This window comes from Ammospiza caudacuta, chromosome 3, assembly GCF_027887145.1.
Source record: "Ammospiza caudacuta isolate bAmmCau1 chromosome 3, bAmmCau1.pri, whole genome shotgun sequence".
NCBI classification, from domain to species: Eukaryota; Metazoa; Chordata; class Aves; order Passeriformes; family Passerellidae; genus Ammospiza; species Ammospiza caudacuta.
In genome coordinates, this window is record NC_080595.1 from 60,765,697 (window position 1) to 60,792,257 (window position 26,561).

At 45.1% G+C, this 26,561-nt stretch overlaps 1 protein-coding gene across 1 annotated transcript; it reads left to right on the forward strand.

Annotated features, from left to right (window-relative positions):
• Positions 1–2,194: 2,194 nt before the first annotated feature.
• Positions 2,195–12,610, forward strand: LOC131555828 (solute carrier family 22 member 2-like). Its single transcript, XM_058802090.1, has 11 exons — positions 2,195–2,605; positions 4,748–4,851; positions 5,815–5,969; positions 8,078–8,246; positions 9,279–9,393; positions 9,498–9,604; positions 9,721–9,935; positions 10,204–10,312; positions 10,689–10,801; positions 11,856–11,955; positions 12,449–12,610. Exons 1-11 carry the CDS (start codon positions 2,195–2,197, stop codon positions 12,513–12,515), a joined length of 1,665 nt encoding a protein of 554 aa, XP_058658073.1. The 3' UTR covers positions 12,516–12,610.
• The last annotated feature ends 13,951 nt before the right edge of the window (positions 12,611–26,561 follow it).

Here is a 26,561-nt window from a genome sequence, read left to right on the forward strand (position 1 = left end):
CTTGATGATGTATTTTTAATTCCATCTGTTATCATTACAACAGTTCTCTCAATGCATGTCAGAGGGTGCTGCTTCCCTTGCCTAGGTCATCAAGGCTGGCATTTGGGAGTTTGATCCATGAACCAACTGCGTGAAATGATTTCTCCTGTGTAAAATCACACGGTCTGTTTGGGCTGTGCCTAGCAAGGCTTAGAACAGAGCTGCTCTGTCTAGGAGTGCTTGTTTGAGCAAAAACAATGTTATAATTTGTATATGACAGTGAGTGACTTCAGTGCCTGGTCTTGGAATTATTGCCCACTTTTTACCCAGGCATTTGTAGATAGCCTGGCTGGATCTTACCTTTCAGAGAGCTGGAAGCATTACCAGCTTCACCAGATGATTTTTCCCAGAAGAATACTCAACTATGTGGAGAGAAGGGTTTTGAGAATAGCAGGGCCCAGATGAGTCTGTACAAATGGCTGGGCCAGGAGCAGAAGCTTTGCTAGTCAGCAGCGTGACTCCTTGGGAAACGTCCCAAAGAAAGCCCCTGCCTGGCAGGGTCCACACAGCCCCCTCTGGGCTGGCTCCAGAGAGGATGGTGGGAAATGGGGAAAACTGGCCCAGTCTGGATCAAACTTCTGTAGTTCAAGGGAAACTTTTCCACGCCATTACTGACTTTAAATAAAACTGTTGGAAAAGAAGTGATGTGAGGGGGTTTGGGGTGTGTTTTTAAGATGCAGCCTAATGCCTTAGCTTCATCCACATCCCAGGCAGGCTTTGACTTCAGTTCCCTTGACTCCAGCTGAGTGCACACTTCCCCTTGCTGAGGAAGGTTGCAGGGGCTGGCTCTGAGCGTGGTGACTGCTGTGCATGTTTGAATCCCTGTTCCCCTCCCCAGTTCCACATGGAGCTCCTGCAGCCAGGGAGGCAAAGGTCTGGAGTGGGGTGGTGCTGTGCTTGGCTGAGGGTGACACAGCTCAGGAGTTCTTGTTAACTTGGTGTAGATGTTCCTGACAGAGAAGAGGATGAAGCAGGAGAGGAGAAAGCACATCTGTGTGATGTAGGGAATGATCTTGAAGTGTTGGTTTGCAGAGCAGCTTTCACAACTGCTTAGGCCAGTCTTGGTCTGTAGTTGATGAGCAGTGAGACGAACTTCTGTTTCAATGCCTGGGCCAGAATGGCCTTCTAAGCTGGTTTATTTTTTTCAGAGTGTATTGTGTCTTTAATTTTTTTTTCTTTGTTGCCTAAGCTATTCCAATTGCTTTCCAGACAATTTTTCACTTTTTAAAACGTCTTTTAAATGTTACCTCCACTTAGGCTTTTCTTTCTGATGGAATGCTGCTGTTGTCAGCAAAAGATATGGGAGTAGCTGGTGTCTATCCATAGGCAGGACAATGTACCACTGGAGCTTAATACAACTGCATTTATTTGAGGTGCCTGCAATGAAGCCCACCTGAAGTCCTATAGGTCTGCTGTGATAAAGAAAAAAAAATAGCTGTTTTGTCCATAGACACTGTATAGTATGGCTTTCCACAGCTATTCCCAATGCATAATTCTGTAATGAATGCTTTTTCTCTTTTCGATCACTGTAAAAATATGGTCAGGTGAAAGTGTGTTCCCTGATGGGGAGAGGTTTTCCTTGGGAATGGAAGAGGGTGAGGGACGAGACACATGTGAGAGGAGTTTTCAGGAAAGCTGTTCCTTTACTGCTCTATGGCTCATTGCGTAGACATGCCTTTTTCAGAGTGTGCCCACCTATTTTTTACAGATCCTGGTTATGAAGCTTTGCTCATGTGGTGCCCAGCCATTCTGCACTAAACCCATGTGTTGCTTGTGTGTTGGTAGAATTTTCCACCTATGTTTGCTGTTTAAAAATGCTTATTTTTGATGAACTGACTTGGCTAATTAAAAAAGTAACCCCAAAACCCCCCAAAAAACCTGAAGGGCTGTGACCCATAGGGGCTGTTCCAGAGAACAGGAATGCATAAGTGCTCTGATTAGGGGTTAAAGGGAAATTCACCTTGGGTGAATTATGGTCTGATTTCAAATGAAACCTAAAAAATAGAGCTTGCAACATGTAGTTTAATAATTTATAGAGGCAGTCTTGACTTTTGGTCAAATATCTTTGTAACTTAAGTAGCTTTGTTGCCAACTAAATATATCAGGGCTGCAGAGAGGACCTAGTTGAGGTTTTTGAGGTGGTCTGGGTGCCAAAATGCCAACCCTAGATGACATTTTAGAGCATGTTGGCGAATTTGACAGGTTCCAGAAGCAAACCTTTTTTGTCCTATGTTTGTTATCTGCCTCCTTCACCCCAGTGTACGTGGGGGTCGTCTTCTTTGGGTTCACCCCCGAGCACCGCTGCTACAGCCCCGGGGTGGCTGAGCTGAGCCAGCGCTGTGGCTGGAGCCTGGAGGAGCAGCTCAATCACACAGTTCCCCAGTGGGATGGCCACGGGGCCAGCTTCAGCAGCCGCTGCAGGAGGTACGAGGTGGACTGGAACACAACAGGCATCAGCTGCACCGACCCCCTCGGCAGCCTGGGGGGCACTGGGGACACTGTCCCCCTCGGGCCCTGCCGGGATGGCTGGGTCTACGACTCCCCAGGGAGCTCTATCGTGACAGAGGTAAAAACAACCCCCTTTGTCCTGTCCCCTCTGTTAAAGACCAGGTGAGGGCTGGGGGAGACGGTTGGTGGAGCCTTGACTCTGTTAAAATATCCCCTGCTTACCTGGAGGAGGGATTGGCTCTCACTGTGAACTTGCGCTTGGGGGTTTACAAGTCATCGTTCCTCTGTCCTTGCTGTGAAGTGCTGCCTTGGCTGCTCAGGAGGATTATATCTCCAGCTGGGGAGCAGAGCATATTTCAGCAAATAAATCCCCAGGTAGATAAAGTCCAGTTCTGAATGAAATTCCTGTCACATGAGAGGTCCAATTGGTGAAGGTGTGTAAACAGTGCAGCTAGCAGTGCTCCAAACAAAACTGGCCAATGCAGTGGTTTTGATTTCTTCCCCCCACCCCCTTCCTTTTTTCTTCTTTCTTTTTTTTAATGAATAATGTCTTTTAAAGTTGGTTTTAAATAAAAATGAATTGCAGTCAGTGTGAGGAAAGGTATTGCTTCCCACAATTAAACAGCTTAAGTCAGGAATAAACTGTAGAAACTGTGTTCTCAGAAGGAGTGTGAATAAACTGAAAGTAGTACTTAAGCTACTTGCTGTACTTTAGCAGTTCAGGTGCTTTAAGAATAAACCAGTAACTGGGATGACAAGCTTGATCTCATCATAGAAAGCTCCACCAAATGTTTAGAGGCAGTCAGGATTCTTTGCCCCATATGTCTAACACAGGAGCAGTTAAAATCTGTGCTCCAGCAACTTCCGCATTCATAGTTTTGTAAGAGATTGGTCCTGGATATAAGGGGCTGCACTCTAAGTGTACTTCTTTTCAGCAAGTTATGGGCTGTGAGATATGAAAGAGAGGAAGTGAGGCACCTCAAATGCAGGCTGAGCCAGGCGTTCTATGCAGCAGCAGCTCAGCAGCACATCTCACAGGAAAATGCTCCAGCAGATCCTGGGGTCAGATGCCCCCACCATCATCTCCTGAGGCTGTGGGAAGCTGAGCACTTGCAGTTGGTGTGAGCTTATGCAGTCATGCTCTCACATCAGCTGTCTGCCCTTTCCTGCTGAAGGGGTGCAAGGCCAGGCCCACGGGCTGCTTCCTTCATGGGGTAACCAGATGTGTCACATAACTCTGCATTTTGTCAACGAGCTCCTTGTTGTCACTCTTTCTGTGAAACTTGTCAGGCTCTGATATGTTGTCCCCTACTCTGACAACTAAGAAAAGGAAAGGATAGTGCAGTGTAAATTGTGTAATTTCAAAGGAAAAGTTTGCCTGTGGAAAAAGGTCCTCATGGGAAGTCCCATAAGAGCATCAGAAGAAATATTTGGTTTTGTATTAATTATGAATACATATATTCAATTAAACCCAGCTACCAGGAGGAAGGGAAGGGATTCTCACTTATATTAGGAGAAGTTTTTGCAATAACTTTTTCTCTAGTAGCTTTTATGTATTTCTACCAGTAAGGTAGGACAAGACTAGATGGCAAATGTATGTGGGTATCCATGTGCTATAAAGCTTGGCCCTGGATAAAAAATGTCTGCTCTCCAGACACATACAACAATGTAGTTGAGCTAAAGACCAGAGCAGAGAGAAAATGCTGTGGCCTCAGGGCAGATGCAGGTACTTCCACCCTCCTCCAGAAGGCCAGTGCTCCCTGGGACCTGGGACAAGGCAGGCTCCTGAAGGCATCTAAGATGCTTCTAGTAAAGGCATCACACTTAGTGGGCAGTACTCTTCCATGCCAGGGTATGAGGCAACAAGAACTGCTTAGAAATGCTCACCATCAGCCACAAAAAAAACCTGTTTGAAAAACTCAGGGTGATTGTCAGATCCATGCTGATTTGATCAATGAGGGCCAACACAGGTTCGGGTGCCAGTTTTGACAGATAATAACTCACTTATGCTCTTTCCAGAAAAGAGAGATGAGACATGAATGGGACATGCCAGTAAACTGCTCAAGGGCTTTTTCCAGTTTTTAATGTCGGACAATTAGTTAAGTTAGTAGGATTTCTGTGTGCTGGCAAAACAGGCATTGACCCAGAAACACGACCCATTTAAACAAGTTTAAATCTTTAACTGAAGTGAAGGAGATTTTTGGATGTGAGCCAGCTCCTCATTTCACTCTTTTGTCTCTGACTGTGGTTGCTCCTTTAGTTTGACCTGGTGTGTGAGGACTCCTGGAAGTTGGATCTCTTTCAGTCTTCTGTGAATGCTGGTTTTTTTATTGGCTCCTTAAACATTGGCTACATTGCAGACAGGTATGTGTGGGCTGACAGCAAAACCCTCTGACCTCCCTTATCAATGTTCAGCAGACAAACCTAGATAAAGATTGTGCAAGTGATATCATCTCTGCTCTTCTGAAAATAGGGTCATCCCCCTGAACCTTCAGTGGCAGCATGAGCCAGTACCCTGCCTTTCAGGTTGTGTCTGGTGGTTAGCACAGATCTGCTCAGACAGCCCTGCAGAGCCCATTCTATTTTAGAATTGTACACCCCAAACTTTGTACTGTGCTGTATAAGAGCCCTCAGATGTTAACCAAAGCCAGGAAATGCATGGTTTGGATCTCCCACTTAACCTGTCACACTCTGCATGGCTGCAGCTTGGAGAAGCTTAGAAAGAGTTGTCACACACTGCCGGATGTGTGCAGTAGCAGTCGCTCAGAAAAAAGCAGATAGTCCCTCTAGCTCCCCATTCAGAGCCAGCAGAGTCAGACTCCCTGGCCCAGGCATCTGGGGTTAAAAAGAAACAAATGTCAAGGCCTGTTTTCCCCCTTGCTCCCCTTCTGCTCAGGACTGTTAGCACAGTAGGCTCTGAGTTGCTCCAGCTGAGAAATGCCCACTTGCAAGTAGATCCACTCATTACTACTGTTTTAAAGGTAAAGGTTGTGGTGAAGAAATCCCTTATAAATCTGGTGCATGTGGAACTATCAGAATCATAACATTGACCCTTACTTATTTTTCAGTCCCAATATAATATATGTAAACATGGGACTATTTTTTTTTTCCTTAAAGTTTCTGTGGAATTGCTGAGCAACTGGCACAGTAGTTTTTCATGGCATAGAAAAGCAGATAAGTCAATAATGGGCAAGGAAAAAAAGCATGTTTCTATATTGCATAGCAAAATTGGATTTTTTTCCCCCTTAAAGATACATAAAGCTCTTACTAGTTTAAAATACTTCCATGACTAGTGGTTTGCTTCATGCCTGTCATTTTCCAACCCAGGTTTGGCCGTAAATTTTGCCTTTTAACAACAATTGTTGCCAATATTGTGTGTGGACTCCTTCTGGTCTTCGTGCCCAGCTACCTGTGGATAGTCATCATCCGGTTCTTGCAAGGGCTGGTCAGCAAGGGCTGCTGGACTGCAGGCTACATCCTGGGTGAGTGCAGGACCTGCTCCCAGCAGAAGGTCTAGCTTCTATGCTAGACTAGCTGCAGATGATGAAGGAACAAAACTCAACTCCAAAAATAAGCCATTTTAAAAATGCCCCCATGGTATTTTATTAAGGCGTTTTCTCCCTCTTTGACTCCCCAGAATGTTTTCAAGCACTGTCATTAGGGAGAACCAACAGTAGCCTTCAAAGCTCAAGCAAGTGGTGGTGTATTAGGGCTCCTAACCCAGACAGGCTTTCCCCTGTGATGCAGCTCACCTTTGCAGATCTGTCTGGGCCCCATGGCTCCTGTTCCTTCCATCAGGCTCTGGCTAGGGAAGGTGACCAGGCAGGCACAGCCTCTCTGCCCTGGGTGCAGACAGGATGGGGACACAGGAGGCCATTAATGAAGCAGGCAAAGGGTGGGGAAAACTTGAGACGTTTTTATGACACAAAGAGGGAAACAGGGAACATAAAAATAACTGAAGAACAGCACGTACTTGCTGATAAGAAGATGAGGTGTTTGTGTACCTGTGTGTATGCACTCAGCTGAGCAGAGGCCAAGACATCGAGGAGCCAACCCATGTGGGCTCCTCTCTCTCCAGCGTCCTGCACCAGCTGCGTCTGCTGGTGAGGCACAGCTGGGCAGCCAGGCTGGGTCTGGGACCACCTCAGGACCTCCTTCTGCTTCAGGGTAGAGCTGCCTGGGACTTCTCTGGGATTTTTCAGGAGTGGAGTTCAGTCTCTTGTCCAAAATACCCAACTGCAAGCAATCACTGAAGCAGCAGATTAACTGCTGCTGTTTTAAAAGCTGACCAACAGAACATTAGCTGGGTTAGGGTGACAGGTGGCTCTACAAAATATCTCTAAGAGATACGCCGTTCATTGTGATACTGGTAAAAATGTAAAAGTCAGTGCCCTAAACTTCCATGAAATCTTTCAGTGTGGGAATTTTGCTAATTCAGTTATCCAGATGTCTGATATAAAAAGCACCTATCCCACCATCTAGACTGTCTTTCTGCTAAGACATGATTATTCCTTCCTGTGCATTTCTGGATGCTTGCTTGGCATTTTAAATCTTTTCCTGGCACAAATAAAATATCCATCCTCTCTTCTGGGGAACTTTAAGCTGTTTTAGAGTGTGAAGTCCTTTTCAGGACAATTATTTGCCCCATTCTAATATTTTCTCTCTGTTACATCTTGTTACTCCTGGAATCTCTAGAAACTGTCTTATGGAAAAGATCCTGAACCAGGCCCAAAGCTCCCTAAAATTTGTATCTTCTCCCTGAGGGTGGCCAATACTGAATGTCCAGGGAAGGATACAAGGACAGAATAACTTTGTTATCCTGCTTTCGTAACCTTCATCTGCTTCTGGCTCAGTGCTGCTGAGCCTGAGGAGATGTCTTTGTGCATCTTCAGCTGAGCAGCATTAGCTAATCTGTGGCTCCAAAACTCAGCAGCTCATTTGGCTGCTAAATAGTTCTTTACTGATCTTTTTCAATGAGTTTGCTTTCTTGAAGTCACACAACTGGATGCAAAATGTTGACTGGGCTTGCGCCGGCCTGCTGGAATAGTTACTTTTAACTCTGAATCCACAAGACACAGAGACCCACAGATGTGTGGCTCTGTGCTGTGGAGTTGCAAAGTGCAGAGGAACAGTGATCCCACCCTGGCCTGGGAGCTCAGAGCCATCCTGTGATACAGGCCTTCCTTATTACTTGGAGTGAGAAGCAGGCTGAAAGCCTGTTCTTTGGGAACAAAATATTCAGCTTTGTTGTTGGGTTGGACACATTATGGATGTTGGCATTGGATTTCTCAACAAAACTCATCTGTGCACTGTGACAAATGCCTGATTTTCTCTGGGATCTCGGCAGCAGAGGACACTGCTGGATGCCTTAGGCCAGTGCTCGGCCAGCAGCAGTGTTCTCCTCTCTGCTGGAGTCTGGGTGCCAGAAAAGTGCAGCAGGGGGTTTTGTTGGGAGGCATTATGCTGGGAAGCCTGTGATTACCAAGGTTTCTCCAAGGAGTTACCACAGCACTGGGCCTGCGGCGTGCCCCGGGTGGTTCCTGCCGTGTGGGGCAGCATGGCGCTGACGCGTCGCTGTGCCTGCCCGCAGTGACGGAGGTGGTGGGCCCGCAGTACCGCAGGACGGTGGGGATCCTCTACCAGGCCGCCTTCTCCGTCGGGCTCCTGCTCTTTGATGGCATCGCCTACGCCCTCCCGCACTGGCGGTGGCTGCAGCTCACCGTCACCCTGCCCACCTGCTTCCTCCTGCTCTACTACTGGTGAGTGCCCTTCGGGGTACCTCTGCCCAACTCCCAAAATCCCGGCTCCTCCTGCTTCCCTGCGTCTCCTGCTGATGCTGGTGCTGAGGGAGACTGGGCGCTCCTTCCTGCCGCACACACCTCTTGGTGCAAAGAGGGGCTCCCAGCAAAAGGGAGAAGGAAACAGGACTCTGAGCAACTGAGATCTTGTTGAATCCTAGCCTGTGCACCTCACCTGACCTTGTGTTTAAGAAAGAGACCACTGGGGGAAAGTTGGACTAGTATAATTTACTAATTTCTTTAAGCAATTAATAAAAGAAAACAGTTGCCTTGGCATAACTTAGTTGGTCTGAAAATATGGCTATTCACAGATTGTCTAACATAACTGTACCAGGCTGTTAGCATGTTCCTTCAAGGCAGAGAAGGTGCAGTTTTTGTGGTCCAACTGAAAAAAACAAACACTTGGGTCCTCCTTAATTTTCATTTCTCTCCTCTCTTTTTAATCAATAATTTTTGGATTGAGTGCTTTGGATTTGAGAAATTGTCTGGGTGGGTCAGAAAGTTAGGAAGAGTAGAAAGAAATTTGTTGCCTTCCTTCTGCCATATTTTGTAATTGGTAAGCCAGTTCTAACTTAATTAGTAGTTTTTATTCTGTATTGGCAGAAGTGAAAAATGGCTCCCTAAGAGGAGCTGATTTGTGGTTAATGGGCTGGATAAGGTGACAGCACTACTCTCACTCCAAGCTCCTCCCTTATTATTTATCTTTAGTAAACTCCTCTTTTACTAAAGCCACTACCTCAACTGTTCCTCTTCCAGTCTCAGCCATGGGATATACTCCTTTTCCTGGCTGGGGTAGTGGGAAGTAGTACACAAAACTCACCTAACAAAAAAAAAAAAAAAAAAAAAAAAAAAAAAAAAAAAAAAAAAAAAAAAAAAAAAAAAAAAAAAAAAAAAAATCCATTGACCTCTATTTAATCCCTCCAAAGTCTCCACTCATGGGAGAATAGGTAGGCTTTATGTTTTGTTGTATAATGGCATCCACTCGCATTGTAGGTGCCTCCCAGAGTCTCCCAGGTGGCTGATATCTCAAGGAAAAAATGACAAAGCCATGAAAATTGTCAGAAATATGGCTAAAACAAATCACAAAAAGATGCCTTCCCATTTCAAGGTGAGCTCAGGGTTTGCTTGTACATGCAAGTAAGCATCATGACAGTACCTTGCATCAGTTCCTCCCAGAGAAATTTAACGTGCTATGTACTGGCTCTTCCATAGGATATCAAATTTGAAGAGGATGATTGTGGAAAGCAGAATCCCTCACTGATGGACCTTTTCAGGACACCACAGATAAGAAAGAACACGCTCATTTTGATGTACAACTGGTAAGAATATAGCACTAGACAGCTAGTTTTGGAGCTCTGGGATTGACCACTCCATCAGGACAGGGATGTCTGCTCTCTTGCTATCTAACAAATCCAGGATGCTCTTCTCTGCCCAGGTTCACGAGCTCCGTCCTCTACCAGGGGCTCATCATGCACATGGGAATGGCTGCTGAGAACATGTACCTGGATTTCCTCTACTCTGCTCTCGTAGAGTTCCCAGCTGCCTTCATCATCATTGTCACAATTGACCGTGTCGGGCGGCGCTACCCCTGGGCCGTGTCCAACCTGGTGGCTGGGGCCGCCTGCCTTGCCACAGCCCTCATCCCAGAGGGTGAGTCACCTGAGTGAAACCCTGTGGGGGCTCCCCACCCTGTCCTCTGGCACCTCCATGCTGCTTTGGGAGGGTCCCTTTGCCACTGCTCATGAGTCCTCACTGTTCCCGTTCCCTCACTCACACGGGTGAAACAAAAAAAACAAACATCCCTTAAAAACATCAACTGGCATGGATCAGAGGCTCCACAGAATAACACTGTTGTGTCAATTGACACCTGCTAAATCACTGGGATGCTTTTAAATGTGTTGAATGTATTTTTCTGCAGATCTACATTGGTTAAAAGTGATTACTGCTTGCATTGGGAGAATGGGAATTACAATGGCTTTTGAAATGGTTTGCTTTGTAAACACAGAACTGTATCCAACTTACATCAGGTAGGTGCATCCTCTCCCTGGCTGGTGTTTGGCCTGGAAACAAATAGTTGAGGCTGATGTGTATGTTATGTTTTATGCTAAATTAAGTTATCCTCCAATGTGTCAGAACTGCACAGGTACTATTGAACATAAAGTAGGGGAAGCACAATTAAAATGCTTAAAAAGGTAGCTTAATAAAGAAAAGAAATGTACTTTTAGACAAGGGGAAACTCACATGACTAAAATAAAGGGAAACTTTGGGAGAACCAGGGTGGGTGAGGGATCTGAAGTTCCATACAGTGCCTGGATCTGTCCTGTGTGAGGGTGGGAGTTGTGATCCATCCCTTTCCAACTGCAGTACTCTGACACTAACATAATCCCTCTGTTGCCAAACCAGGAACCTCGGGGTGATGGTTTGCTCCTCTCTGTGTGATATTGGTGGAGTCATCGTGCCATTCATTGTCTACAGACTGGTGGAGATCTGGCATGACCTGCCACTGGTTGTCTTCAGTAAGTGCCACCTTCCCTCCTTGCCGGCCCCTTCCAGGGTGCAGGGGGGGACCCAAGTTTCAAAGGGAGGGAAAAGCCACCAACACAGCTGCTTTAAGTTCAGCAGAAGCCTCCTGCTCTCTACAAGACCTTAGCCTTCAGTTTCTGACAAGCTGGAACTTGTTTATGCATCATGCCTCCCTTGCCCCTATGATTTCTCCTTGCATTTTAAAGAAAGTTTGAGTCAAATATGTGTTTGACAGATGGCAAAGAACTCATAAAAATTTTGATGAGCTTAATATTTGATGGATTTAAAGCTGATTTACTGCTCTACTGTGAGTTATACTGTCTTTGTCCAGCAGTCAAACCCTAGAATTTAATGTAATTCCCTGTTTAACGGAGTACAAGTATGGCTGTTATGCTTCAGCTTTTCTGACACTTTGTTAATTGGCTCTTCTCCAGCTACTCGGAAAGTGGCTGGTGAATAAATGCAAGATAAGTTTTACAGACTAGTGACCTGAACTCTCAGGTCAGGGCCTGCAACACTTTTATGAATCTTTAGGTCAGCACATTATTTATAGAAAAATACCTTGAATGGCAATGTGCAGATTTTGACGGACAGGACATCTAGAAGGGTGCTTAACAGATTTAAAACACATGCCAAACATGTACAAACTGGATAAAAGAAATTATAAGAGGAGAATTTGATTGTGTTGCTTAGAAGATAATACATTGTGTGTACATTTTCTAATCTTATTTGAATGGCATAAAGATGGAATGTGTTTCCTGTCATGCTCTAGCAAAAAAAAAAAAGAGTTCTTTCCTCTACAAAGGAAGGATCTGTCCAGTTTGAGGTGTCCTAGTTCATGCACAACTCACAAGAGGACTTGGCTGGGTGCTGTCTCCACAGGGCAGCCACATCCTCCATTTTTGCACCAGTGTGACAGTTTTGCATATGAGACTTGAGATGCACACCTTGTATACAGGACAAAATAAAATGCCAGTGACAAGTCCATTCAGTCTGGCATAGCAAGCTGATAAATGCTTACAAGCTCTTTGTGCCTCTGTTTTGAAGCTGTGCTTGGTTTGATTGCGGGTGGATTGGTGCTGCTTCTGCCTGAAACTAAAGGAAGAGTTTTGCCTGAGACTGTGGAGGATGTTGAAAACTTTCACAGGTGAGTCAAGATGATGAACTTGTAGCAGTTTTCACTTGAAACTGGGCAAAATCCCTGTCCAGAGGGCATCCCAAGGGTTACCTGGCTACTTGTTTGTTTCCAAGAAGTTGCTGGGTAAAGTTGCTGGGTAACTCTCACTGGACAGATTCTAGACTCCTTTTACCCCATGTAAAATCTTGAGAACAAGTAGCCTAGGCCTTTACTGTCCTGTAAATAGCTGCACTAGTCTCTCAAAAGTGTGGCAACACCATTATAAATGGTATTTGTGTTTAAAAAAATGCCTTAACAATTGAAGAGGAAAAGGGCAGTCTTGGCAGCAGCTTCACATGTGGTGTGTGAAGCACCAGTATCTACTGAGGAGCCAGAGCAAACCCAAGGAAATATATATGGTGATTTTATTGGGGCCAAGGCAGAGCAAGTGAAGAACTTGAAGTTAGATGCTCCCTGAACAACTTCATTCCTGGTTGATGTTCATGTCTTATTACTCTTGCAGGCAAAGTGCTCCAACGGCCAAAAAAATCTATCTCCAAGTCCTAGGATCAGAAGTAGCACGTGGCTGAAGAAGGTGTAACTCTTTCTGAGTAGTTTGCTTTAAGGCAGTAGCACAGAAATGCCACTTAGAATAAACACCCTCTGAAAAGTGTTGCCGCTCTTATTTCAATTTCTATGCATATCCTTTATTTACAGTGTTTAGGGTTTTCTGATGGGATCGTCCCAATTGCTGCAGAGCTGCTTCCCCCTCTCTACACTAAGAGAAACATATTTTAAGTCTGGGAAATTTTTGTACTAGCTGTGTGGACTTCAATATGGATTTCAAGAGGTCTTAACTTGAGTATGATAGGATCAATACCAACAAAACTTTGTAAGTCTCCATGAAGTCTGACTTCGTTGGTTTCTCTTAAGAAGAGGCAGCATAATATGGTATTTATCTCCATTGTAGAATCAAGGTAACTACAAACCTGGTTCAGTTGTGTGACAACTTGCACAGTTTTTAAAAAGATTGATTTTATTTTCTCCTATTTTACTGGCTACTCACAAGGATGTATACTCACAAGGATGGGCATGTGGCAACTCCAGAGCATGCATAGCAGAAACACTCTTAATCCTTTATAAGGTAATAGCATTATACATGTGCCCTGCAGGGGCATTCCTTTGGAGTGAGCTGGGATCAGGCTTGGGAACGTGCAGGACCCTGACCAAGGGTCCTGTGCATCAAGGAGAATCAGGAACAGCACTGGGTCTTCCAGGAAATGTCCAGCACCTTCAGGATTGTCCTAGTCCATTCTGTTGAGCGACTGCGACAGGCCTGTGGTTGAAGGGCAAAACAGGGACAACGGTCCTGTGGCTCCCCTTCCCTGTTTGTGTTGCTGGTCCCTATCTGCTGGAAAAACCACTGGTTTTCCTTAAGGATACTGTGAGCAGGGTACAAGACACCTCTGCCCATTGCTAATCAGCTGCAGGGAGAGAACTCCCAGTTGAGCAAGACACTGCTGGACTCTAGCAGGCAGGGTGAAATTCCCCCAGGATTGCATCCCAGTGACCTAGCACCTGCTTTCAGCTGTCCTGGACCTCAGTTAATGTTCAGTGCTGCTGTGAGGGCCTCCAGGGCAGGGAAGTGTGCTGTCCAGAGAGGCAGGACCATGGCAAGGTTGCCTGAGAAGAGCAGGGACAGATCAGGAATGACATGACTTTGGCCCGGGCAGTTGCAAAACTACTATTTGCTTCAGGATCAGAGGGGAATGAGCTTGTCCTGAGAGGGCAAGAGGAACAGTGGGGGTGTAATTATGTGTCTAGTAGAGCTGATATCCTGCTCTGGTTGCAGACATGTCTCTTCCCTGGACTAAAAGAAATCCATCAGAAATTCTGACTTACAATTCTTTGATATAAAACCTGTTGAAAACTCTGCAGGTAGAAAATGGGGGTGGTAGCAACAAGTTAAGCAAAGCAAAGACTGAGATGAATAAATAAATAATTACAAAAGCGGACTCCCAGGACTCTTACCTATCACACTGGTATTTATTCTCACAAGCACTGCTACTGCCACAGCAGGAGCTACAGAGGCTCTAGTACACCTTTGCTTTACTGTTATCTGCATGTGATAGTGGCATGTGCTTCTGCTGGCAGCTTAATAAACACAAGGGCAAATGTCCTTCATTCATATCTTTGCTGGTGACCTTTGCCCATTGATGGATTGATTCCTGGAGCTGGGAAGTCAGAGGGATGTAAAAGCTGGTCCAGGTGCACATGGCTGCTCTCAAAATGGGGAGCAGCAGCACTGTGTCCTGGGGGTGGCAGGAGTGTGTCACCCCAGGCTGTGGGTGGAGCTCACATCCTGCCTCAGGTAACACAGTTTGACAGCTTCCCTTCCCCTAAAGAGCAGCTGGAGCCTGTCTGCTCCTGGGCCTGCTAGAGCACAACCAGGGCCAGTGGAGTTGGGAAGGAGCCCTTCAGGACCAAGCACCACCTGACTCTGGCAAGGAGCCTGGGAGCAAGTAAACAGGGCCAGATTAATTAAAGTGGGACTGACCCCTAAAGAAGGCCCTGCTCCTCACCTAATTACTTAAACCTGGACTTTGTATCAGCTGAGCCTGAAGAGAACTTAAAAGCTCCATGTTTTGGGATACCTATCAGCCTTCACCAAATGGCCAACCAGCTTTACTTTTACAAATTTTTCTGGTGTTCTCCATGGCATCATCTGATGGGCAGATGGTCTTGTGGCCAAGGGCTGCACCTTTCTAAGCCCTGTTCTCATCCCCTGCTGTTGCTGTCAGCACCTAAATCCAAATGCCAACATGCAAGCATGGCTCTTGTTTGGGCACTTCTGTGTTCCTATCCCATCCCTAGTCTACAGCACTGTGTCATCCTACATCTTTAATATTTTAAAATATTAAGAAATTGGACCTTCTTCCACAATTAGCACTGGTCAGGAGGCAAACTCAAATCCAGAGAATAAACATAAGTTGATGAATATGATCTGAATCACAGATTCCCAAGACCTGTGGAGAGGACTCTTCAACCTTCAAAGGCATCACAGCAGTGATTTTCCACCATGGTATAGAGAGAAAACTACTTTTAAAGCCACATCCTTTACTCCTTCTTTGGCTTATCTTTCCCCCTGCCTCAGTACTTATTTCTGACAGATGTTTGGGACTTTGGCCATGTAAATAATCAAGCTCAGGGCATTAGGAAAACATTCATGCATAGACACAAACTTTAATGTGCTTCAATATGCAGAGCGGAGTGTCCTGTTATTGTTTGTGCTGGTCTCAGGGGGTGTCTGTGATTGGGCTTTCTGCTCCTTCCCCATCCCTGATCCTGAATTTTGATGTGGTTGTATGCGGCCCAACATGTCCTGAGGGTTCACTGCCTCCAACTCCTCATTGTCTTTTTTTTCATTTTCCAGCTTGCCTAATATCTAGTAAAATTCTAGAATGCCAAATCTTAAAAGCCAGCCTGGGTTTAGAGGTGCTTGTTTTTTATACTTATTTCTCTGGAAGAAGAGGAGCAAAACTAGGAGGGAAAAGGGCCTTGTGGATGCCTTGGGCTCCCACAGTGGGCTCCACAGGGGCAGTGCTCACTGCTGAGTGGCAGAGCCGAATTATAGACTGTTGCAGACATTTCTTCACAGAAATCCTTTCTTTCAGATTTCTGCATCTTCTGGAGGGCAGAGGCCTCAGAAGAGAAATGTAAACAATTGTTATCAGCTGCTGCGGAATGTAATGGGATGCACCTTGATTGGCTCATGCTTCTTGTTTATAATTAAGGGCCAATCACAAAGTGCAGGCTAGGGACCGAGTCCCTGGACACAACTTTGTTATAGATTCTTTCTTTCTATTCTTAGCCTAGCAGCAGCTCTGCAAACTTCTCTCTCTTTATTCTATTTAGTATAGTTATAATGTATTATATATCATATATCAATAAATCCAGCTTGGAGGAAGTGAGTTGGGCTCATGACTGCACTCCTGCTCGCTGCAGAAATGACCTGTGAGTGAGTAGCCCAAAGAGACTTTTAGTTTTATAAGAAGTAAAAGAAAGTGCTCCTTCATGAATTTTCCACTTTAAGCCACATGAACTGCTGCTGTCAGATGCTCTGGAACACCAGAAACATGAAAGTGTTCAGGAGGCAAATAGAAAAATTTTGCAGGATGGTACATGAAGGAGCAAAGCAAAAATGCTTCTGGCTCAGGAAGTCTGCTTGTTACAGACAGTGCTTTGAAAATTAGATGGTGTCAGTGGGGGTCAGGCTTGCTGCTAATCAGGGGTCCCTTCCAAGAAGATGCAATTGCAAACTGGGCACCTGAGGACAGAGCCTGTGCGCCAGCTTCCCTTGCTGACCAGTCCCTGGATCAGGCCAAACATCACCATTCAGGTGTAGCTCAGTGCAAAGGCCATCAGAATCCCTGAAACCATTGATGCAGTGACCAGAAGGCAGAATTTGTGCTCAAATCTGTGAGGGGAAAAAAAAGAGAACAAAGAAGCTCAGGTCCTGGAAGGGTAGAGGGCAAACCAAAGGGTTTGAAGAAGCTGGAGAGGGTGATTTTGATTAGGAGAGCTGAAGAACTGATTTTGAATAGGAGTCTATATCTGCTCTTCATTTGCAGCATTAACCACCTCTGTGGAACTTCAGGGAACTCCCCTGCCTTGCATTTTCAGGTCATTGCTCACTTTTGGTTCAGACTTGGCCAATGAATTCAAGATTACTTTGATATGGCTTCCCAACCTATCTTTCAAAGCTGCCATAGCTTTTTAATAGGGATTTGTTTGCTACCTGTGATCTTTTCATATTTTCTTATCAACCCTGGCTGATTATTGAGCTCTTCTTGAGTAGGGTTTTGTACATGGCTGTCATTTGTCATTCCTTTTTTCACTGTGACTCACTGGTAGTCAGAAATAGAGGGTTTCCAAAACAAACAAGATGACTGGAACACTGGAAAGGCATTTGATTTCTAGCTGACAGAGATACACATTCAGTTAGAAGTATGAATTATAAAAGCCATTAAATCAGTCAGCATCCACTAACAAAAATAGCATGATAATAAGTACCGGCCAAAATAAGTGTCTTTTTTTTTTCCACAGTAGCATCAGCAGATCCCATCACTCAAACTTCATCCTCTCATGAGATTGACATACAGACATTTTTGACTTGCCTTAAAGTTTAGCCCATGAGAGCCTCATCAGACCACATTGGAGACTTCTGGTTTTGTTTTTACCCTGAGCACAACACATCCTGGTTATGGTATTTCGTGTTGCTCTTGGGTGCTCTCAGGAGCAGCAGGGAGCTGGGGCAGGGTGGTGTGAGCAGGGTGCAGACCCCTTCTGAACACTCTGACATGCATTGTTTTATCTTGGGAGGATTTATATCCTACTCCCTCATGTCTTTCCATGCTCCTGCTTCACAAAAAGCCTTTGCAAAAAGATCCTGCAGTATTTTGACAGAGAGAGACAGAAGAGCATTTTGGCTATAAATGGATATGATTTTGGAAGCTCTGGTTTCTGCTGGCTCTCACCATCATATGGTGGCAAGAAATTCCTTGGCTAGGGAACATGATTGCTTGGAAAGGTGCTCTGAAGAGTGGTGCTTCTGACAGCCATGGAATCTGCTCTCTGCTGTTTCATGTCCTGTTATGCCTGGGTGTGGGTACATCACCACCCAAACCTCAGTTCTGGAAAAAAAGATGGAATGCTTCAAGTTTACTAGGAGATTAGTCAGAAAACAAGAACTTGGATTTAAGAGAATGAGAGGATGAGGGAGGCAACAAATGTTTCTGATTAAAACAAAACAAAAAAAAGGCCTTCCAAAATGCATGTGAAGAAAAGCAGTTGTTGTCATAAGTCTGTCCACTTTTGTCCTTGAAGTGGGACAGAGAACTCCATCCCAGGATGGAAGACTGGGTGTAGGATTTTTGTGGCACTGCTGTAGCCATTTCATGGTTTTCACCTGAGGATTTCTTCTGCCAAAGTTGTAGCCACACACAAGATGTGGCCACAAAGAGTTACTTCAATAAATCACTATCTACTGATGAAAAATCCATTTAAGCAGGAAGCTTCTAAAAAAGCCTGTCTGGTTTGCAGTATGGAAAAGATTAATGAGGATAGGAAAGCAATCTGTCCAATCTGTGCATAGATGAGCTCCTTCACAAGCAGATTCATCTGCACAACCTAACTGACGGTGTGTTTGCCTGCACCGAAACCAGGGAGCAGGGACCAATGAGACAAACACACTCCCATCCTCATTTTGAGACACTGCTGAAGTACTACAGGGGATGGCTATGCCCTTCCCATAGACCTTTCTCCTTGGAGGAGTGGGACAGTGAAAATAAGGCAACAATAGCAATATCTGTTCAACAGAGACAATTTTGGGGCAGTCTTGGGGGGAAAAGGCTATAGAGAATACAAAGTAAAAAAAAAAAAAAATTCAAGACAGACTGCATCTCCAGAAGGATTATTCACTCCTTGTTACCTCAATTTCTTCAAATTCCAGTCTTCTCATCCCTTGTTATTTTACTGAAAAATTTGGTATATATGCAGAGGCAGATAAGCTACAAAGCACTGAATTTGTTCAGAGTCTAACCTAAGAAACCAATTCACTGGGCAAATATATGGCACAATGATAATTGTGATGGAAAAGAGGAAATTAAGGACAATAATGTCTAGAACTGGTAAATACAGACTCAGCTGAAAAAAAAGTAGGATCAAATAAAATTTAGGAAGGAACAACTGCTTTTATTTCTGTAGAAAATGGAAGAATATTTCTGCTTCTGTTTTCTGAGAAAAACTCTCCTAGTTTGAAACTCATTTATGGCCATCTGGATACTGTTAAAATTAATGTGAAACAAATGTATTGCAAAGATGAGCAAATAGTTCTTGGTGCAAGAACTATTTCATCATGGATTCTGAGCTTGTGTTGCAGTTTGCACCTATGAGAAAACAAAGTCTCTCCACTTGTGTGAATTCCTCAGGGTTGTAATTGTGGAGTGATACTTTGGCATTTTTGTGGATTTTTGGGTCACAACAGCATTGAAAGTAGGACCTTAGAAACCACCACCCATCTCCCTTTTAAGTGACACAGAGACCTTTTCAATCAGGTTTTGGTTGCATTTATTTTCTCTCTGGTTTGTGAATGTTGTTCAACAACATCAGAAAGCAACCAGAAGAAAGAGTTCATCCCATCCCTGTCTACACACCACCCACCGGTCTGCCATGTAGCCAATGGCCATAGAGCCAATAAAATCCCAGCATCACACACCACTGGAGGAGGTCCAGCTTCCAGGAGTCCTCACACACACACCAGGTTAAACTGTAAGGGCAAACACAGTTAGAAGCTCAGGGGCATTCCCCCAAACCATGGCTGTTTGAAAAGGAAGGAAACCAATGGCATCAACCAGAAAACAGAGGGAAAGAAACCCTCTATCTTCTTAAGCTGACATGTGCGTTACATCTTGTTTGGACTTTCCCCAGCCTTGTGAAAGTTACACCCCAGAAAATGATTGCATAATGACACATAAGGAGGCTGAAAAAGGGAGGAAAACTCTGAAAGAACAAACAAAAAGCTCAGAAAAATCTCATCCTCCTGTCATCACCTATCTGCTTGAAATTTGGAGGACACTTGGAGCATCATCTCCTTCCCAGACGCCAAGACCTGTCTCAAACCATGTGCAAAAGCTTGCTGCAAAAGCAATGCCAGGTGAGAGAGATGGAGGTTCTGCTGGGCTGGAGCGAGGAGCTGGGGTGTCCCTCACCTCAGTAGCACTGGCAAAAGGCCCAGGATTTGGCTGGCTTTCCTCTGAAGGGAAGCGGTACTTGTGAATTTGCTTGTGATTTACAAGTAACAGGTTGTCAGGACACACCCAGCAAAGGGAGGAGGGCAAATTGGTAATAACTTCTCCACAGCTGAAGTATTCACTCAAGTGTGATTAGCCTTCAGCCCAGAAAGAAGCATGGATGTATTTGGCTGTTTATTTAATCTTTGTCTAACTCAGACAAGTTTGCTGGGACCATACCAAACAGGTCAGCTTGGTTTCCCTGGTGTGGAGGACAGCTGGGGTGCTCTTCTCTGCCCCAGCCCATCTGCCCCAAGGGAAAATGAGATGGACTTTCTTTGTAACAGTGATGATAGTGAAGCAAGGAAATGTGAATGCCCTACCCAGCGAAGCTGGGAGGTTTTTTAAGGTCGAGCTACACAAACATCTGCTAGGCACAGTTTAGGTATAGCTAATACAGATTTGTCAGTGGAGGGGAAGTAGAAGAGATCTGTTTGGAGAGCATTCCTATACTCCAATACTTCAGGTCTCTACATGGTTTTAAGACTATTAGTACTGCTTTACACTGATTTTCATATTCTAGATTATCTGGTTTAGATACTGTAAATTGAGATAAAGGAGCACTGCTGTTGCTAAAGCATTATATGAGAAATGTAGCCCTAATCTCTGATTCTTGTTCGTTATGGATGACAGTCTGGATTATCATCCAAAAGTGCAATTCCTTGGTTTGGGCTATAGGGTGCTACTCTCAGTTTGGTGATGGAAATAATAATTATGAGAATAGCCATTTATGACAAGACTGCAGTATTATGTGCCAGGAAAAGCAATCATTTCCCCTTGTTTATGTAGATGGATCTTTGCCCTAAGTGCCTAGCAGGTTCTGACATTGTTTATTAGCAGTCAAACTCAGACTCTACACCAAAAGCAAACTTTATTGGTCCAGCATGTTCTATCTTTAAGCTGTGCAGAGAGGAGTGATTTTTCTGGACAAGCTATGCCTCACCTCTATCACAACAGAGCTCCCTGGACAGTCACAGACCCAGCCATCCCGGCAGGGACCGAGGGGGATGGTGTGGCATTCACATTCTCTGAAAAACCCCTTTGCCCAGGATTTTTCTCCTGGGAAGCTGAGAAGCCTCAGAGAAAAAGGAAAATGATTATTATCTCATTTGCTTCTCCTGTGTTTTTCTCGTCTGGAATGTGTTTGGAGATTGTTTACCCACAGGTGATTGTTTCACTGGATTCTGGTGTGAGCTGTTTTGGCTCAATGGCCAATCAGTGCCAAGCTGTGTCAGGGCTCTGGAGAGAGTCACAAGTTTTCACTTTCAGCTTTTTAGCATTCTGTAAGTATCCTTTCTGTATTCTTTAGTATAGTTTAGAATAGGATAATATAATATAATATAATATAATATAATATAATATAATAATATAATATAATATAATATAATATAATATAATATAATATAATATAATATAATATAATATAATATAATATAATATCCTTCTGATAATATGGAGTCATATTCATCATTCCTCCCTGCCACGGGATCCCTGCAAACACAACAGGACAGTGTCCCCAGTGCCCCCCAGGCTGCCGAGGGGGTCGGTGCAGCTGATGCCTGTTGTGTTCCAGTCCACCTCGTACCTCCTGCAGCGGCTGCTGAAGCTGGCCCCGTGGCCATCCCACTGGGGAACTGTGTGATTGAGCTGCTCCTCCAGGCTCCAGCCACAGCGCTGGCTCAGCTCAGCCACCCCGGGGCTGGAGATACTCAGGGCTGAATCCCAGGAAAAATATCCCCTTATAAATAGGAGCAAAAGTAACAGAAAGCAGGCATAAGATAAAGAAGGCTTTCTTCTGAAAGAAGTCAAATTCTCTGACGTGCTCCAAAATGTTATCCAAGGCTGGCATCTTTGTGTGTCACAAACCATGGAAGTATCCAACTCAGTTGCTTTCCAAGGCTTTGGCTTTCACTGCATGCCTAAATAAGAGCTGAGGTGTTTGATTTAAACTCATTTAATCAGTTAAGTTTGTCAATTGTCAAGTCACGCATTGCAACTTTTGTTTCTTAAATGCTGTTTCTAAACACACTTTGGCTTTTCTTTTTGTCTTCTCTTGTTAATATTTTTTATATAGGACATACTTGAAATGCAAGTATGCCTTAGCTTATGGCCATTTCAGTCTGTTACTGACAATCTACCCATGCACAGTATGGGGCAGGTGGTAATTACTCTGTCCAGTATTTTCAGAGGCCATAAACACTATTAAAGAAAGCACCTCTGAGCAGGCTGCTGTCCCTGTGTTGATTTTCCCCTGAGGAGCACTCAGTGCCCTCTCTGAGGTTTTGAAGCACAAAACTAAATAATGAGGAAAACAGAGGTGATAAGTAATACAATATTTAAAAGAGCTATTACAAAAAAAGCACTCTTGAATTACAATGACCAGCATTCCTAGGAAATGTCACGAATCACAAACGGGACTGCTCCTTTGCAATAAACATCTTTTGCAGATGTTTATTGCAAAGGAGCAGTCCCGTTTGTGATTCGTGACATTTTGGTCTAAGAAAAGACCAGCCCTTTGACTGTGTACAACTGAAGAGTTCACCTATCTCTGTTCAGTCTGGTTTCATTAGGAGCAGAGAAGGGACTATTGCCCCTGTTAATGCTCAAGGAGCTCCCTGCACCTGCAGCCTTTAAACCTTGCACCCTCCTGCACACAGACTGCTCAGCAGGGCACATATTTGATGCAGTGGTTAACAGCTAAAGCCTGTCCCAGCCAAAACTGAACTAAGTGCAACAGGAAGTGCATAAACTCTGGAAATCTGCTTTACTCCCTCTCCTGATTCTGCCTACTGTGGTTGCAATGTGGAGAAAGTGAGAGCTGCCAGTGTGGTGCTCACATGCCAGTTATCCTGGCAGAAGGTTGGATCTCTGATGATGATTAATGTTATTTTTTATGGAAAAACTTCACTGTCACTTGAGTATTCTCTTTTATTGCCAGGAAGAAAAGTGTTGTCCTACAGTGGGAGTGACCATGGGTACATATTGCAGGATGTCCAGAGATTTTGGCTACTGTCATCCAAGCTGCCCTTGAATAATCCTGCCAGAGTCTATCCTGTCTATGGTCTCACCAGTCTTGAGGGAAATGATTGCTCCATCCCACCAATATAAAGGCAGGTGACTCTTGTCACCTGGATATCCCTGAGTAGGATGTCTTTAAGATGTTTTAAGTGTGTTTTTTTTTCCACTTTGCTGGAGCCAGAGCAGGCAGGGAGCATGCATGCAGTTCTGCTAGTGGATCTGAGTGCATGAGAATGGAGGCAGCATGAGAGCTGGCCAGCATGACATCTGTACTGAAAAACTGAACATGACTGTGCATGGGCTCGAGCACTGTCTCTTAGGCACTGTGCTTCATCTTTACCACCCTCCCCTGATTTTTTGCCTGATTCCTGTTAGCACCTCACAACACCCAGGCAGGTGTGGGGAGGGGATGTCAGGCAGGCTGCTTCTGGCAGTCAGGAGGGAAAAGATCAACCTGACTGGGGATGGTGTGTACAGAGGTGAGCCAGTGCCTCCAGCCTTCCCATTTATTCGCACAGATGCAGTACAGCACCCACCCCATACAGCAGGTAATTCAGCCAGATGAGAAAAGGGAAGAAAGCCAGAGCAGCTCTTTTAGCAGAGGGCATCCATGTCCCTGATAGAAGACCTATGTCACTCTGCAGTGGCAGGTCCATGAAACACTGTCAAGTGTGTCAGGGTTGCTGGGTATAATCAGTAATCCCTTCAGTCTGCAGTAGTGAAGCATTACCATGACTGCTTTAAAACAAGTCAGCCTTCAAAAGCTGGGGTGAACGTTCCTGTACTCTGACCTCCTGAGCTTTAGATGTAGGCTCGAAGGGTTGGTGAAATGTGAGCAAAGCCAAGCCTACCACACTCCTGTAAAAAAACAATTACAGATGAAAGGCATACTGATAATGATTGTATAAATAGCTGTTGGCTGCCAAACAATAGCCCCAGTTCAAAGATCTGAAAGCATCCTCTCATGAAATCTCTCATGAAGGCTGAGAAACTGAGGCAGACACATCTAGCAGGTTAGCTTTTCAGGGAAACTGCTTTTCAGATCTCTGAGAATTTAGGTTAAAACAGTTTGCTAGAGGTGACTTAGACAGACTTTCCCACCAGGAGCATGCTGACATATCCTACAAACCTTCTTGCACGAGTAAACCCTTCTGCATTGATTTCCTTCTAGTGAGTTATTCTTAGTGATGATTTTGGTTCAGTACTTCCCTGTGTATTTGGGTCTTATAATAGCTCTGTTTCCTGTGAATATACCAAGAACACAGACTTTTAAGGGAGCTCTGAGCATGCTGTCTGTCAGAATCACATGCTACTCTGTACCTGAGCAGGACATGCTTGATTCACACGAATGTGATGGAGAATCACTGGAAACATCCCTGGAAGCATCAAATGATGCACCCACTGAGATGCACTGCCTGTGCATTGGGGTGCAGCTACTTTAGCCAGGCACAGCCAGTCTGATTTCTTGGTGGAAAACCCCATCCCCTTTCCCACAGCCTGTTGTGGCATTTGTTAATCCTGTAGACAATTAACTGGCTCAACTTGCTATGAAGACAGAGGCCAATCCTTCTGCAGTAGTAGGTTGTAGGGCTCAGTGAAAGGATGAGGAAAATTCAGCACAAAGGAAGGCACAGGATCACAGGGCATTCAATCTGCTGGGAGAAGGAAGCTGGAAAGAAGAGGGAAGAAGCAGGATGTCCCTGTGGTGATGGAAAAACCATCTGCCTTGTAGTTTTTGGTAGGGTTTCACCTGGGCTAATGTCAGCCATGTAAAAGCTGAACATGCAGCATCTAGTTACCTCTGGATATATATCCACACGTGAAGCAGGACCTACAGTGGTGTTTAATGGTAGATCTAAACACCCAGAGCTGCTAATAGCAGCTTGGGTCATGGGATCTCAGCTCTTCAGGTCAGCACTGAGAGCTGAATATCCAAGAACTGACTGTAGAGGGAGCCTATGCACCTTGTTTTTAGGCTGCTTAAGTTATTTCAAATGGCTCATGTTTGCACTTGGTATTTATTTGCACCATGAGAACTTATTTTCTAACTGAGAGAAACAAAGTGTACTTTATGGCTGGCTCATATACGACTAACACATTTTTCTCAGATGATAATCACTCCGTATTTGGCAAAACACTCTAGTTAAGGATTATTTGCATCTAGATCCAAAAGTCACAGCTTGAGCTCATTTCTTCCTTGCACGTTAATTACCATTGGTATTGTGCAACCCAGGAATATCTCCCTTGGTGACAAAGACAGCTCAGTGCTCAGTCCTTACTCCTCAGCTTTTGCCATGGCCCAGAACACAACGTGTTCATGGGGTTTGTCCTCTGAAGGTTTCATTTCTGCAGCCATGAGGTGGCATGGCTTTTGCCAAAACAGGAGCATGCTGAGCTGCTGTACCACTGGCATTTGGCCTCTTGGGCTGCTGGAGTGCTGTGTGAGCACTCTTTGGCTAGGATGAGGATGCTTGGGCTGCCCAGGGAGAGGGAATTTGCCCTGGGACAGCTTGGCTTGTTGTGAACCTGTGCCATGGTCCCTAGGGTGCTGTTGCTTTGTTCTGACTTCCCAAGGAGATGGCAAGGTCACCCCACAGTGCTTGGGGTTTGTAGAGCTGCTCTTATCAAAGGGCACTGATAACAGGTTCCCAAAGTGAGCAGAGGAGTCCAGGCAGCCCTGTAACTCATGGCACAGAGCCTAGAGGGTGTGCTAGGCACTTCAGGAAAAACACACAGGTTTTAGGTTTTTTTTTAATGATGATCAGAGACTTTTCCTGAGCCCACACACCCATCCACTTCACAAAACTCCTCCAAGAGCTGTCTGGAAGGGGTAAGTACATCTGTCAGCAGAGTTAGGGATGGAGCTGGGCAGACCAGCCTTCCCAGCTCTGGGATGTCACAGCACAGGTACAGCACACACCATCATCCATGGTTATCCCTGTGACTCTACCCAGCCTGACACCACAGCCACCCAGACAGGAAGCCCATGGCTCCCAGGGCTTCAGTGTGACTACAAAGAGCAAGGGCTTGCAGCCTAAGCCTTAGCTTTGTTATTTCTTTTGCTCAGTTGAACTGCTGACACCTGCTGTAAAGGCAGCAGGACCTGCCTGAGACAAGCAGTGCAAACAGTGTGGGTGTTGCAACACCAGGTCCTGCTCAGAGCACTTGATAAACAGCCTGGCTGGGATCAGCTGGGGACTGAGGCTGCATCATAACATGCCTTTCTGCTGCTGGTGGGGAAGGCAGCCTTTGCTGTCATGACACACTGGGTAACTGCACCCAAAGGAACCTGTCAGGGGCTGAGGTGGAGCCTATTTCACTGCTCTCTGCCTGGGCATGGTCACTCTTGAGCTGGCTTAAGCACATTGCCTCCTTCTATCCCATGTGTAGAAGATTCTTTTGGACTCTGCAGGAACGGGAGCTGCTTCATGCCCAGATAAGAAGGAAGGGGCAAGTTAAGTAGGTGTCATGTGAAGCAAAGCTTGAAGAAAGCTTGCAAATTCAAAAGGGAAGAAAGAAAAAAAACCCCAAAATAGGAGAAAGCAAACCAGCAAGTAGCAAGCAGGTTTGCAGTTTGGAATTGGCCCTGTTCCAAGACTTTAAAATGTAGTTAATTACAGGCATTTAATTTTGCAGTAAGGTCTTGGGATCGTGATTGCTTAATGGGTTCCTAGATTACACATATCAATCATGTGCTTACTGCTGTGCTCAGACAGGGCATCACAGCTGCACAGCTCAGGGTGAGGCACGGGGCCATCCCTGGCTCCT

Coding starts and splice junctions, on each gene's coding strand:
- LOC131555828 (XM_058802090.1), top strand. CDS start 2,195: ATGCCAACCCTAGATGACATTTTAGAGCATGTTGGCGAATTTGACAGG. Junction 9,936..10,203: donor CACAGCCCTCATCCCAGAGG/GTGAGTCACCTG, acceptor ATTTTTCTGCAG/ATCTACATTGGTTAAAAGTG. Junction 10,313..10,688: donor CTGTATCCAACTTACATCAG/GTAGGTGCATCC, acceptor TTGCCAAACCAG/GAACCTCGGGGTGATGGTTT.